The sequence below is a fragment of the Semicossyphus pulcher genome, unplaced genomic scaffold (assembly GCF_022749685.1).
Source record: "Semicossyphus pulcher isolate SPU_LCO1_2020_fin unplaced genomic scaffold, fSemPul1.0.p SCAF_2, whole genome shotgun sequence".
Lineage (NCBI taxonomy): Eukaryota > Metazoa > Chordata > Actinopteri > Labriformes > Labridae > Semicossyphus > Semicossyphus pulcher.
In genome coordinates this window covers 27,254,649-27,269,283 of record NW_027211693.1, presented here as the reverse complement: position 1 = coordinate 27,269,283, position 14,635 = coordinate 27,254,649, and the positions used below count along the sequence as shown (strand labels likewise).

Sequence of the window (14,635 nt, the reverse complement as noted above, 5' to 3'; positions counted from 1 at the left end):
TAATTTTTACAAATCAAATAAGAAATGTATTATCATGGTTGTTACCAGCAGTAATAAAAGTGGGTCAGTTCTGTGTTGTGTTACAGGTTAATGTATAGTGTTACAGCAACAGTTTTATTGGCTCATACAAAGATTGTAACCAGCACTCTAACATTTGGCACAATATTACGTGTGTCGAATTAAACTTGTTAAACTTTGTCAAAGTAAAATTCCAATTAAGAAAACACCGCTTAACCCTTGTGAAGTTTGTTTTTGAAAAGGAACAAATTGTGTTATGTGTTTTTTTTAGGAACTCTTTAATTGAGTCCTTTTTCCTTCTGTCTCTCAGCGAGGTGCCGACACACTGCGAGCAGACACGACAGACAGGTGAGTGTGTGTTTGCGGTTGTTTGTGCTTTTACCACATGCATGTGACTGATGTAACAGGAGTCGTTTGTGGTTACATTCAATGCTGTGTGTCCTCCTGCAGGTACTCCGGCTCAGGAAGCTCAGGAGGGGCCTCCATGAGGAAGGTAGGAGAGTCGACAGTGTTGTACGGCTGACTTTGTATTTCTTGGATGTTTTATAAATCCATGGATTCTAGTTCTGTTTGTTTTATTTTTAAATATCGCTGTCTGTCCAGCACATTATTATTGAAGCAAAAGACGTTTTAGTAACATCAAGCATCTGCTACCAATCTGCTGTTACAGGGACATCCATTGTGTCAAAAAAGCAAAACTCAGTACAGTCAGACATGAATAGGAGAGATACCTGAGATTGAATCTATTCAGCACTGGTATAATTAAATAAATGTCACAGTCAGATGAGGTAAATTGGTTTCCATATTTAGGTTACTGTGACACAGGAAGCTGTCTTAGTCACTAGCCTCTTCTCCAAAGCACTATGAGTTGTAGCATACAGTGAATCAGCTCAGTTGACTGTAAATGGATATTTATTCAGCTTTGTTACCAAGATAAACACCCTGCGGTTGTATTCAGCGTTATTAATGTTGAAACATATAGCCACTTAGCCTAATTACATTAGCTTAGTGGAGATACAATAGCTAATGTGCAAATCAGGTGTATTTGCTGACATAATCTAAACACACAAGCAGATTTTAAAGTGAGACTTTGTTGCTTTAAAAAAAAGAAATAAATCATTCATCCTCATGCAAATAAAATGTTAAATTCGTGAGCAGTAAGGCACAGTTTGGACACTTCCTTTCCTGCTACACCCGACAGCCTGTTCTGGTATGACCAGTAGCATTTGCTGGGTAATGCTAGTTAATGTTAGCTTACCACAGAATCCCTGCCTTTTTAATACAGGTTGATTGAAAATTTAAAAAAGTCTGGAACTGTTTTAATTCATTTAAGTGTTTTAAATACCTAAAAGGGGATGCAGTTCATGACACTGTGGTTTTATTCTCTATGGCAGACAGCTTTCAGATCTCGCTCACAGGTTGTAGCTAGGTCACTTCCTGGCTGTAGCAGTTTTATCACTGTGATCCGTCTGTGCCTGTAATCCTCTCTGCTGTGTGCCTGATAAAAATAAATATAAGCTAAACACTTAGAGTGAACTTGCTCTAACCTCTCTTTTTGCCTCAACACCGACCCAGAAAGTTTTTTTGATTTTTTTTTTGAGCTAATGTGTACTTTCTTTCTCCCCTCTAGTCTTTCCATTACACCTCTCTAAGAACGAAAACCAAAAAGCGAAGTAAAGGTAAACATGCTGGTTCATTCTCTACTATATTCTATACTTCTGTACTTATTCTATCAGGCAGCTCTTAAAGAACAAACCTTTTATCCATAAATGAAGCTCAATCAAATGTCTGGACTAGAAACTTAGCCTGACAGGCCTCAGCGTGCGCGCTGTGATGTGTGACTGTAAGAGTATGACAGGGCTTCAAAGTATCAAAGTAGAGTTGAGCCAGGCCTGACAATATAACACATTTCTATGTGAAATGTCCTTATGTACAGAACACACACAGGTAAAATAACACTGCACTGCACTGCAGATTTTGCAAACACCTGCCGCACATGAACTTACTGATATTACAGGAAGAAAGTCCCTCTGTTAATGCACAATTGAAAAGAGTCCAGATCTTTGGATTGAGCCTCTTAGCGCCAGTGCCAGGAGCCACTTAAAACACGTCTACTTGACTTACTTTGATGTTACTTTATTCAATCCTAAATGCTATGAAAATTACTTTAAATACAAACATCTTTCTTCTCTCTCTCTCTCTGAAGGTTCCCTCACTAGTGCCAGTCGAAGGAGAATTTCCTGTAAGGACCTGGGCCACGGTGACTGTGAGGGCTGGCTGTGGAAGAAGAAGGACGCCAAAGGCTACTTCACCCAGAAATGGAGGAAGTACTGGTTTATCCTCAAAGAGTCCTGCCTCTACTGGTACACCAACCAAAATGTAAGAAGCACATTCAGCTGCCGGGTCAAACTCCTCTAGTTTTAATTAGGCAAACTCTGCAACACTTTATTCTTCCACCTTTTTTTTATAAAAACATCTTTATTGGCAAAACTAATGTTCATCAGTCAGATATGACAGTTTTTTATTACATGCAGAGTGAAACTCAGTGTGTAAAAACAGCTGCGTAATGTGTTCTGTAGCTCTGAATGGACCTTTCCCTTCTTTTAAAGAACAGAACATCTTCAGTCAGTAATAAGAGGGACAAAGGCTAAAATAAAAGATATAAATGGAAAAAAATAACTTCTCTGTTTAGCTCAAAAAATTATTTTGATAAAATGTGGTCAAAATGAAAAGCAAATTAATAAAATATAATATATAAAAAAATTCTGTCAGATTAATTTAATCCAAACAACTGAATGGAGCGTTCTTAAGACATAACCTGGATGAGTTCATCAGAGTGTCCTTGAGTTAAGTTCGAGACTGTAAATATTTGATAGCAAATCTTGATATATTGCCTTTGACAGATGAGGGCATTTAACATCTCTAATAAAAAATGCAGCTGAGTTGTATTATGGGAATTGTATGATGCAGCTATGGATTTAAGACACTATTAAAATAAATCAAGATTTAAGATTATGGAGAAATAACAACAAAAAGCAGCTCATTTTTCATCTTTATTAAAGGTGCACTGTGTAACTTCCTCGTTGTAAGTGACACTGTTGGCTGTTGAGTGAACTGCACACGCCGATGTTATCCACTCAACGGTATTTTGCTACGTTGGCTAACTGGCAAATCGTCTGCAATAGCAAACCAGCTAATGTTTGCTAATGGTAGCTTGTTGCCAGCTTACAGCTAGCTGGCTAACTTTAGCCTAGGCAGATAATGCAACGATATTGGCTAATAGAAAACAATCGTAGTTATACACATTTGCTTTGTTCTGCTACATAGTTTACAAAATCAACACCGTTTGTCATGTTAGCTGGTGAAGTTATTTGTCAAGCTAGATAACTGACATACACACTCAGATAGTATTTTGGTAGTCATAACGTTAGCGAGCATGCCAAGGTTAGCCAGCTTGCTCTAACATAAATACAATGCATGAATCTGGCATTGTGCTTCGTAACCAAACGGCAAATTACGCCAGCGAACCAGCAAATCATCAAAGGCATTAGCGAACATTAGCCAGGTAAAACAACAATATCACAATGATGTATATTTCACATGCTTTGCGGCGATGTCAGCTTACCTGTCCAATAGCAAGAAAGCCAGTTGTGGTTTTGATCCCCAAAAGCAATCAAAGGTCTCCGTGATTCGCACGCCCTGCCGATGTTGACTCTAGTTTTCTCCCTGAGGTCGATCACATTCCTGTTTGGTCAGACGGGCTTCACTAGATAAAACTTTTTCATGTTTTTATTCTTGTGTGTAGTTTTGTGTTGGTGTTGTTATGTTTCCCAGTCATATGTTGGCATTATCCGTCTCCATTTCTCAGCATGTGTTGTCTCGTGTTGCACACTGTTGATTGTAGGGACAGAGAATGAGCTCTAGGCAGCGCGCATATACGTCACATCCTCTTCTTTTCGTGGGTAAACCGGCTCACAGGCTGTTATAGGCAATGGAGGAAGTTGGGGGGTCTCAGTTTTTTAGTTCCTCTACTTTCTCTTCACACATCGGCAATGTAAAATCTTACACAGTGCATCTTTAAGAAACATTCCTAGTTAACAAATCTTATAATGAGTTATGTTGTACAAAGAATGTTTGAGGAAGTTTTTAAGAAAGTAAGTATCTGGGGAATCCATTCAGTGTTTCCTTTCATCACTGAATCTGATGTATTCTTGATCTTTGCGGTTTTATACCAGAGCTCCAACAGATGATTATTTTCATGATTGATCTGCCTATTATTGTCTTTGGTCTATCGTTTGGTTTGTATAACATCAGAAAAAAGAAAAATCCTTTAACATTTCCAAGGGCCCACGATTAATTCATCGTGTCTTTTGTCAGACCAACGATCCAAAACGAAACATGTTCAATTTACTAAAATGTAAGTCAGAGAAAGCAGATAATTGTCACATTTCAGCTGTAGCCATGAACTTTTTGTCACTTGGCTTTAAAGTTGACATAAAATGCATTCAGAACAATTAGACCTCATATATACACAAAACCTGTAGTTTGGACCAATAAAAGGATATAGAAATAAGAATATAATATGCAATACTCTATAAATGCAATATTATGAAACACAGACCAAAATAAATAATTTAAACATGAACGTGTTTATGTAGCTGATTTTATCTCTGACAGTCATCTCTGTTTTCTATCTCTTTCATGTCATGTTGTTGAAGGAATATATCCCTGCCAATGTAAACAACATATGTTGTTTTCATATGCTTGACTTGACTATTTCTATCCCTAATAAAATTGGTATATCAGTATGTACGACATTTTGTTCCCTGTGTTGATGATGTGCCACCGCTCTCCATCTGTCTGTGCCTGCAGGATGAGAAAGCTGAGGGCTTCATCAGCCTCCCAGAGTTCAGAATAGACCGAGCCATAGAGTGCAGACGGAAATTGTGAGTGTCCCTCACATGTCGCCGAAATTACTAATCAAGCACATTTGCTCTCACCCACACAACATGAACACACACACGAGCCTACTGTGCAAACACAAAAATACTAATCAGTCTTCTTCTCCCTGACTGACTGCAGTGCCTTCAAAGCCTGTCATCCCAAAATCAAGAGCTTCTTCTTCGCAACAGATTGTCTTGAGGAAATGAACAGGTGAGTAAGCGTATGTTTCTGTGAATCTCTGGATGTGTGTGTGTGTGTGTTCGTATCTTAATGTGGACAGTCGTCAAATGCTGGGGACGTCACGTGTTCTTTCATGAATATTTTAACTGAGTAAACCAAGTTTACACAAGGCAACAGCCCACACAACACGGTGCATGAATAAGGCATGAACCCGGCCCTCCCTTGTTAAATGTGGAACTGTGTGTATGTGTGTCAGTGTGTGTGCGTGTGTCACGTGTGTTCTTGTGTGAGAGGGAGACTGTAGTGATATTTGCAGGAGTGCTATCTGATGAGCTCTAATTATCCACACCTCTCCTCAATAACATGGAGAGATAATTGGTGGAGAGTAATTAACCAGCTATATTTGACTTCCATACTTCGCATGTAGGTTCATGTGTGAAAGCACTGCTGCACACGTTTAATGCACATTTGTAATTATGTGTGTGTGAATAGGTGGGTGTTGGGCATCAGATAAATTACCAACCTGTCTTCAAAGTGTATCATGGCTTTCTTGTGTATTTACATCTGGATTGTTGTTGCTTCTGGAGGCAGTTGCATAGGAGTGTTTGTCTATGTATAGTGAAAAAGCTAGCATACTTGACCAATCAACAACATTCATTTCTTCAAGCTCTACCCAAATAGTTTCTATGAGACTGGGAAGAACACAGACATCAATGGAGGTCAGTTTGGTGACAGGGAGACAGTAGTGACGTAGGTTTATTGTTGACTCATGCTTAACCTCCCTCTTGCTCCTCTCTTGTCCCCTATGTCTTCGCCATTCCTGAGTCACAGTCATTGTTGGACGTTAACGTTACTCCCTGGCAACCGACTACGAGCATTCCCCGCTTGATAAATTCGACCCCTCCCCGATGGTTCAAATCTCTTGTGCTAGTCACTTGTCAGGGGTGTAAACACCAACAATCCTGCTGCTCTTAGAGCTTCTACACTGGCCAGAGTAAGCTAGTAGTACTGCTAGCTGAGAGGATAACTGAGCAAACTAGCTAGAACTAGAAGTAACAGCAGCTATACACTTAAAGCAGTCGTTACTTTAGCAACGCTCTGTGTCTGTCAGAAATTTGTCCATATAATATCAGTTCAATATAGATGGGCAACGTGTCTCTATCTGCTTTCACAGTGCGTAATTAAAGCCAAAATAGCCCCTGTGGCGGGCGCTGCCATCTTGCCATGGTGAAGTCATTTGGAGCCAGAGCTGCGCAGTAGAGATCGGTGGGTGGAGCCGATTAAATTACCGGGGAAAAAACAGCAAAGATCCCGCACGTTGGCATGTTTAACCGCAGAACAGCTTCTTTGTGTTGGTCTGAAGCAGACGTTCACAGATATGGAAACTTCCATTACTGTAGTGATTGTTTTAGTTACGTCTCCTCTCAACGTTCCTCTTCTACTCTGCTAATCCAGAACAGATCGGCTGCAGGAGCCGTATATGTCAACAGAGCTGTCAATCATCCTTTTTACAGCATAAGAACATATGGACGTAAATCAGCATGATAATAACTATAATGACAGAAACCATGTGTGAGAAACGTTTATTTGGCGTGTATTTTGATTTTATAGTTTGACTCATCTGTTAACATGGAGGAGGCGGGCTTTATGACCTATTTCGCTGCCAGTCAGCAGGGGGCGATAGAGAGGGTTTGGCCTCACTTTTAGGAACTCGTCATGTCGTCCATCTTTTCATACGGTCTATGATCCAGTTACACCAAAATCTGAGATTAACATTGTTTAGGACTTTAAGTTATAGTTATAAAGTTGTGCTTTTGCACAGTAGATGTGAGGCTCCAGCAGGATGTACTGTTTTGCGGTTTGATAGTCAGTTAATCATTAAAGCCAATAATAATTTTGCCTTTTGTATTTTTGTCAAGGTGTAGCCCGTTCCTCCAAATGGAAATATTTTGGGCAGTTGCAGCTCTTTTGCCCTTGCCAGTAATCTGTAGATTTTTGATTTATTTCTAAAATCTGCCCAAACACGTGTACGTTTCCTGTCTACCTTTAAATGTTCCTGGTGCACTTGGAAAATTCTGAAAGTGAAGACAAGCTAAAACCGAGATCACATAATAGTGTTGGCAAACTGCAGCCAAACTGAAGGTCGTTTTCAATGTAAGACAATACAGGTGCTAAAAACTGACTAAGATACAGCTGACATTATTTTTCAAGTTTTCCTTATGCTCAGCAAATCCCGTGAGAAGACCAAAGTCGACATCACTCTATCCTTGCTGCCTTCCTTGCACTTTCTGAGTCTCAGAACTTAGACCTTTGTTCATATGAAGTTTTTAATCTTTAAGATGTCTCACAGATATTCAGGTCGTTAATTTCCTTACTCAGCTGGGTACTGAGTTTTTTACAAGCAATACTCAAACATGAGGAAGTAATTTTCTAAGAACTACTTTCTGTTGCGGATTAAAACACATTTATTGTTCTAGCGTAACATTGCTGAGTAACATTAAGTGCCCATGTTAATTGTCATAAAGGAAGATGTGATCCAGTGCTACAAAGTGACTCAGTGATGTGTTTTTAATTGTTTTTAAATTGACATATAATAGAGTCAATTCACATGCGTTTTGACAATAAGAATAAAATGTTATCTTTATTTAGAAGTTACTTCCTGTAGTATACACTTCCTAGAGTGATTCCCCGTTCCTCGTGCACTGACTGGGCCCCTATTCTTAGTAGCGACCTTATTATTAGGTGTCTGCCGAGCGTCACAGGATATGGCAGGGTCTGATGTGGAGACAGACAGAGGGAGGGGAAAAGAAAGAACGCCATGACACTCACTGTTGAGAGAGAATAGGACAGAGGATTGTTCCATCTTTCTCTCTGCATCCATCTCTCTAATTATCCCGATGCTTTCTCTCCTCATCGGGGGGATGGAATCAGTCAGACAGATATCAACTGTTAAGAGGCGCCCTTTAAATTATTTAAAGGGAAAGTTTTTTTATTCCTCACTCTCCTTTTACTCAGGAATACCCATCCTTCCTTCTCAACTATCCTCTATTTTCTTCTTCCTTACCTCTTAATCCTCACTGCTTTCTTCTCTTCCCTCTCCTTGTTTCCTGTAGGTGGATGAACCGGCTTGGGCTTGCTGCTATTGGCTACACACCAGATGATAAAGTGCCACGCCCTGATGAAGGTGAGACAGACTCACTTGGACGTATATGACTGACTTTGCCTTTTAGTCCATGACCTGCTAACGTGTGTGTGTGTGTGTGTGTTCGTCTCAACATCAGACTACTGGAGTGAGAGTGATCAAGACGAGGTTGACGGCTCGATGACGCTCAAGCAGGAGGGACCCTCATCCCTCTGTGATACTTATCACCGCACACCATCAGTAAGCACACACACACACACACACACACACTTATCCACACTCAACATTTTCTTTGCAGTGTTTCATTCTGATGGAATATTTTATCCCTAAAAGCCCCTCAGTTTCAGAGCTGCGTAGACCAGAGCTCCTAGCATAAATAAAACATCAGAGTGTGAGAGAATCTGGTTCGCTGAGCAGCCAAGACCATCACGTCTCTATGTTCTGCTGCCAGAACTTGTTTACGATCCAAACCTCTAGGTGGCGACAGTTGCCACTGCTCATTACATCTGTGAAAGATAATGCAGCACTGAAGTATACTTTCACTCAGAGGATGTTCATGTGGTGCAGGAGACTTAGAAACATGTTTTCCCAGCTGAGGCACACAACAGTCACGTCAGTCATTCCTGGAGTTGCTCATCTGTCATCTCATTGCTTTTTTGCTCTCATCTTTTGCTCTTTCTCTGCCCTTTACACTCTCCTGTCCTCTTTTCTTCTCCTGCTGTCTCTCCTTCCTCGCACGCCTCCTCTTTCTCCTTGTTTTGCGGGTCACTTTGTCCTTGTATCTGTGCTCACATTTCACCTTTCTGTGAAATTACCATCCTCCTCACTCCTCTGCATACTAACCAACCCCGTCCACCTCACAAACCCTTGGTACTTTAGAGTAACTACCTTCACAGTTATGACCAGTTGCCCCGCTCAGTCAGCTCCATGAGCCTCATGCGATCCACTCCGTCCCCACTCCCTCCTTCAATGAGTGCCTCCACCTCCCCCATCCCTCCACAGATGGTCTCTTCCACCTCCCCTCTCCCTCTCCAGGTCAATTCCTCCAGCCCCTTCCCGGAGCCAAAGCACGGACGACATTTCTCCAGCGAGTCCACGCACTCTCACTCCTCGGCCGAGGACCAGCGTGGAGACAGCATGGGCATGGGTACGGGCACGGGCAGCACCAGTACCCACTCATCGGGCTGCCGCTCCTCCCATCGTGAGCGGCGCTCCTGGCAGGACCTCATTGAGACCCCACTGACAAGCGCAGGGCTGCACTTCCTGCAGACAGCACCCGGGGAGAGTGATTATGGAGGCCTAATGGGGACCATGGCAGGAGAGATGGGGCTCTACGGAGGGCTGGGCAGACAGGGCATGTCCCCGGAGAGACGCAGGCAGGCCACGCTTCCCGTACGGAGACACCACGCCGCAGAGAGGGACAGGGAGCGGGACGGGCCCTTCCCACTGGAGCGAGGCCCACACACACACAGCCACACACACCGACGCTCCCACAAGCAGCGCAGCCAGAGCCTGCCAAGGAACAGGGATCCGATGCCAGGGAAGCTGATACACACCTCAGCTCACATGGAGGAGAGGAGCGAGGACGAGGAGGCAGAGAGAGAGCAGGCTGCAGAAATGCTCCAGGGTGAGGAGGGTAAGGAAATGTGTCTTGTACAAGGAGAAAAGCACTAAAAACACAGACTTTTAAGTAGAAACGAAACCAACATTTTGTTCTGTACATTAAATTCTCTTAATTAAATGGTTTATTATCTCAGAACTTGACTGTACTGCATATAAGCTTTGCTGTAACATAAAAACATTCTTACAAAAACAGGGTATCAGTGGGGAAATTGGACCTGGGCAGGTCATACAATGCAGTTTATGTTGGTAAACTTGTGTAATTCATGTTTTAGAGGCTGTTACCTTTGAGCTTCAGTTGCTTTTTCAGCTCCATATTAAACACATTGAAGTATTTTCAAATGGAGCACATTCTGGCAGTGATCTGACTGCTCCTCTCCCGGTTGTTTTAGACCTGCGGGAGTTGAGAGTCGAGGGCAGAGAGAGGAGGGTGTCGGAGGGAAGGGAGCGACGGGTGTCAGAGGGCCGTGAGCCGGAGCCTTTGGACGGACTAGAGCAGCTGTACCGGGCCCTGGAGCAGGCCAACGTAACCGCCCTGGGAGACCCAAGACCCTGTAGCAGGCAGGACCTACGACGCTGTTTCACCCAGAGAGCCAGGGACCCTCTGCTCAACGACAGGCTGCACCGGGTCCGAGCCCTCCGCAGCACCTTGAAGGTAGCGCAAACAGAGGGTCTGAGCATTTAAAGAAGAGTTGTGATGTTTGAGGATTCGATGCTGTAACTCTCTGGTGTGTCTTCTTTGGTCTAGGCCAAAGAGTCGGAGCTGGCAGTGATCTGTGCCCTCCTGGAGGACCCTGGCCTGTGCTCCCAGACCTTCAGAGAGTGGAAGCAGTGGCACAGCGAGCTCTACACAGACATCTGCCAGCTCAGCCCCGGCACCAACGGCCAGGACGACCTCTCCCCGCTGGCCGCACCTCTCATGACCCACACACACTCCTTCATCGAGACACATGTGTGAGACAGAGAGGAGAAGCAAAGACTGAACTGATTACACTCAATCACTGACTAACACGCATACACACACAAACACAGAGCTTTACATTAGCTGAATCCTCCCCTCTGATCATGACTCTCAGCACGACCTCACACAAACACACACACACAGGAACACACATTGTAAGATGTGTAAATATCATAGAGGGAACAGTCTGAGACCTGCGTGTATGAACTTTTGATAATCCTGAGGACCCCACAGGGTGCCTATTGCATGCCTGAACAGAAAGCATTAATCTTCCTTTGTCTATGGAACTCAGCATAAACTCCACACGCTTGTCGAGCAAAATGGAAAAAAAGGAGACTTTTTAACATGTTTGTTCATTTCTTATTCTCTTGTGTTTTTTCCTGTTGATTTACGGGGGCAGGGGGAGCTATGTAGCAGCAATACAGAGGAGAATCCTTTTCACCACAGCACTGTACTACTTTTGTACTGATGAACTTTGCACCCAGAGCCACCAGTTCTCCCCCGTTCTCTCTCTCTGTATTCTTTTTTGTTTTTCTCTTACTGCATATCTCGTTGATTTACAGGGACCTCACATGTTTTTTCCAGGCTGATCTGACGGGACAGTGTGGGGAAAGTAAGGACTTTAGACTGTGAAAGGTAGCCAACAATGCTGGTTTAGCCGTTTCTTTGGGAACCAATGAAAACAAGCGTCACGAGCATTGAAGGAACCACTGTGCTGGCTTAGATGCACACTATTTCAAACTGTGAACTGTTAAAAAAAACACAATTTTATCTGAAGAAGGAGGCTCCTCTGATAGCGTGATTCATTTGCATTCTCTCTCTTTCATCTCCTCCTTTTATTTTCTTAATTGTTCCTTTGGTTCCTCTCTCTCTCTAATCCTCAAAGACTTGTGTATATGTGTATACTGCTGTGTATACTGATGTAAATGTTTGCGTTCCACTACCACTGTGATATGCTTCTAGAGGTAGCGGAGGGAAGACAGAGAGTATGTATTTGCGTGGGTGCAAAAGGTTTTTTGTTTTTTTTTCTGTTGTGTTTTTTTTGTTTTGTTTTTATCTTTAACAGCGAATGCAAGAGCTAGAGAGTTCTTTTCAAAGGAGTCACTCACTACAAAGAATGCACTTTCTATATCTCTATATCTCATTGGCTGCATCACAGGGTCTATGTCTCATCGGCCTCTTTACCATTGCTGTTCAAAATATCAGGTAAAAGCATTTGCCGTCTCATTTTCTAAAGATTTGTGTACAGTCTACAAATATATTTAAACATAGAAGAATATATAAATCTATTTACGTTTTGTGTCATAGATATAATGTAAAGTATGATGTATTCTATGCCAAGGTTTTGCAGTGTCCCCCTCTTCACTCTGTAGACGCAGGGTGCTTAGCAGTTGAACAACTAGGAGGCAAACAACAACAACCACCATCATTGACAGTTGATTGACAGTTTTTACATCGCGGCTGACCCTTCTCCTGGTGACGTGTTGCATGAGAAAAGGCCTGGGACTGATTTGATTGGACAGGGTAAAATATTGTGGATCATTTGTGTTCTTTTTTTTTCTTCCTCTCATGATTGCAAGATTAGACTTGTAGCGCATGATACATGCAAACAGTACTGTTAAAGAATGATTTTGTTCCTTTATATGATCATAAATTTGAGTTTTGTTTCTTCCTTCGATAGTGTTTGAAGACACACACTGTACTATAACTGAGGTGGGCATTTTGCTGCTCAGTTTCTTGATCTAATGCAGACCCTCCTTTAGCATGCTACCAGGAGGCTTCAATTTGATGTTTTGGTTTACAAAGAAAGACTGACACGTGTCCAAATGCTTCAGGAATCTTACCTGAGATACAACAGTACAGGTGCTTCTAAAATGAAAGCTATTTTGACATTCCCTCCAGGCATATGGTTGACACTGGGCGGTCAAAGACCTCTCCACTAAATGGTCTGTAATGTCTGTGAAACTCGGATGAATCATTTCATCTGCAATATCAGGCCAAGGACTCAACGGTGCCCCCCAGTGTCCAAGACTATGAGAGACATGTGTAGCACCTGCTGCATCCAGCACTATCTGTATAATTCTTCATATTTTACTGTAGTTCTTTGACGTAGGTTCAGGTTTTTTCATCATGTCACACTGTTGTGAAATATCAGACACACCCCAGAGATATAGCTCATGTTTTTTGACTAGTTAATTTGAGAGTACCACAAAGAAACTAAATGATGCAAGCACTTTCCCTGTGCCTCCCAACCCTCTCTTTGGCAACGATGGACTGACTATAATATGGGCGATCCTACACACACACAGCTGTAGAAGAGTTACAATACAGTTTTAGCCTGCAGACCTCTCTACGTTTCTCATCTGTAATGTTGGTTTCCTTTTTCCAACCGCTGCTCCGCTGAGCAGGCGACATACTGTAGATTAAGGAGTGCGAGTTGCGATTTGTAGGCACAGACTGTGTTATCCCTCCCAGATCTCTGTGTGTGTAGACCTGCAGAAACAGGCCGAAAAGGGAGATTCCACTGTGTGTTCTTTCAGGGGTGTACACCTCATGGTACATTGCACAGGTGTGTAAGATGTAAGTTGCACTGCGACATTAAAAAAGGAACATATTGCTCTTTTTCAAGGATAATATTAGCTTACTGTTATTCTGTACATTAAACTGACTAAAGATGATATTAAAAAAGAAAGAAAATGACATTTATTCTTCCTAAAGTAGCCTTTTTTGGTTTCATATATATGAATATATATTACAAAAAATACAGATTGTAAACTTAAGTTGTTAAACTTTGACTTCAATAAACTGAATCCTCTGCACTATGAGCTATGTTCTGTTTGCGTGTACCTTGACTTATTGGAACAGCATTATTGTGTTCCCTGCGCTTATGTTTCCAGGATTTCAAATTAAGGGTAAGGATCATCTTATATATAAGCAAGCTACACAATATGTGTTATTTATACAATAGCTAATATGCATGCCTAACGTGTCTTTGAGCAAACTGCACCCTATGCTCTCTTCATGAGCAAATAACTATTACTACCCTGCGCAGTATGTGCTGCTATTTCCCACCCATGGCGTCCACTCGACCCAATCCTTCGCAGGATCAGATGAGGAAGGAGCCTAATGACACAGTGTGAGGCCCAGCAGGTGAAAAGTCTGTAACAGCGCCGACACATACAGCCAATCACACTCATATTCAGACATATGCACTTCCGAGTTTTTTCACTTCACCTAACCTGCATGCCTCTGTGTACTGAGAGCAAATCTATAAGACCTGTATATGTAATGAAGTATGCACAAGTATGCATGGCAATTCTTCATTTAGATTAACCTGTTGGCGCTCCAAGTTGCAAAAGTTGGCTATTGGGCACTTACTTTCTGATCCCTCACCGACAGCCCTCTTTGCAGCATGTATTTACCCTATTGCCTCCAAATTCCCATGACACCTAATGCAACCAAAGCACTCTATCATGCTGCAACATTACTTTATTTATGATTGGTTGATGCGATTTGAATAAACATCATTGATCAATTAGTAAGCAGGACATAAACTAAAACAATAAATGGTTATAGTATAGATTATATAATAATAACAACAATAATAATAATAATAAAGCTCTCAAAACTAGCCTATAATTTGATAAAGAGTTTCCCTTCAAGATGTGACCACATTGGGTGGTCATATCTTGAAGGGAAACTCTTTAATGTACAAATGTATATATGAAAGAACTAGAGGTGGACTCTTTCAGATGTCGATTTTTTAAATG

At 42.0% G+C, this 14,635-nt stretch overlaps 1 protein-coding gene across 2 annotated transcripts in view; it reads left to right on the top strand.

Moving 5' to 3' along the window:
• Window positions 1-13,677, top strand: part of LOC138598188 (connector enhancer of kinase suppressor of ras 2) — a 65,011-nt gene extending 51,334 nt beyond the window's left edge. For both annotated transcript variants that reach the window (XM_069669906.1, XM_069669905.1), the window contains 11 exons: window positions 329-366; window positions 469-511; window positions 1,649-1,697; window positions 2,225-2,397; window positions 4,891-4,964; window positions 5,101-5,172; window positions 8,256-8,326; window positions 8,424-8,524; window positions 9,320-9,920; window positions 10,297-10,559; window positions 10,653-13,677. In XM_069669906.1, coding sequence (XP_069526007.1) covers window positions 329-366; window positions 469-511; window positions 1,649-1,697; window positions 2,225-2,397; window positions 4,891-4,964; window positions 5,101-5,172; window positions 8,256-8,326; window positions 8,424-8,524; window positions 9,320-9,920; window positions 10,297-10,559; window positions 10,653-10,862 — 1,695 coding nt within the window. In that variant the 3' untranslated portion in view covers window positions 10,863-13,677. The remainder of the gene's footprint in view (window positions 1-328; window positions 367-468; window positions 512-1,648; window positions 1,698-2,224; window positions 2,398-4,890; window positions 4,965-5,100; window positions 5,173-8,255; window positions 8,327-8,423; window positions 8,525-9,319; window positions 9,921-10,296; window positions 10,560-10,652) is intronic.
• The last annotated feature ends 958 nt before the right edge of the window (window positions 13,678-14,635 follow it).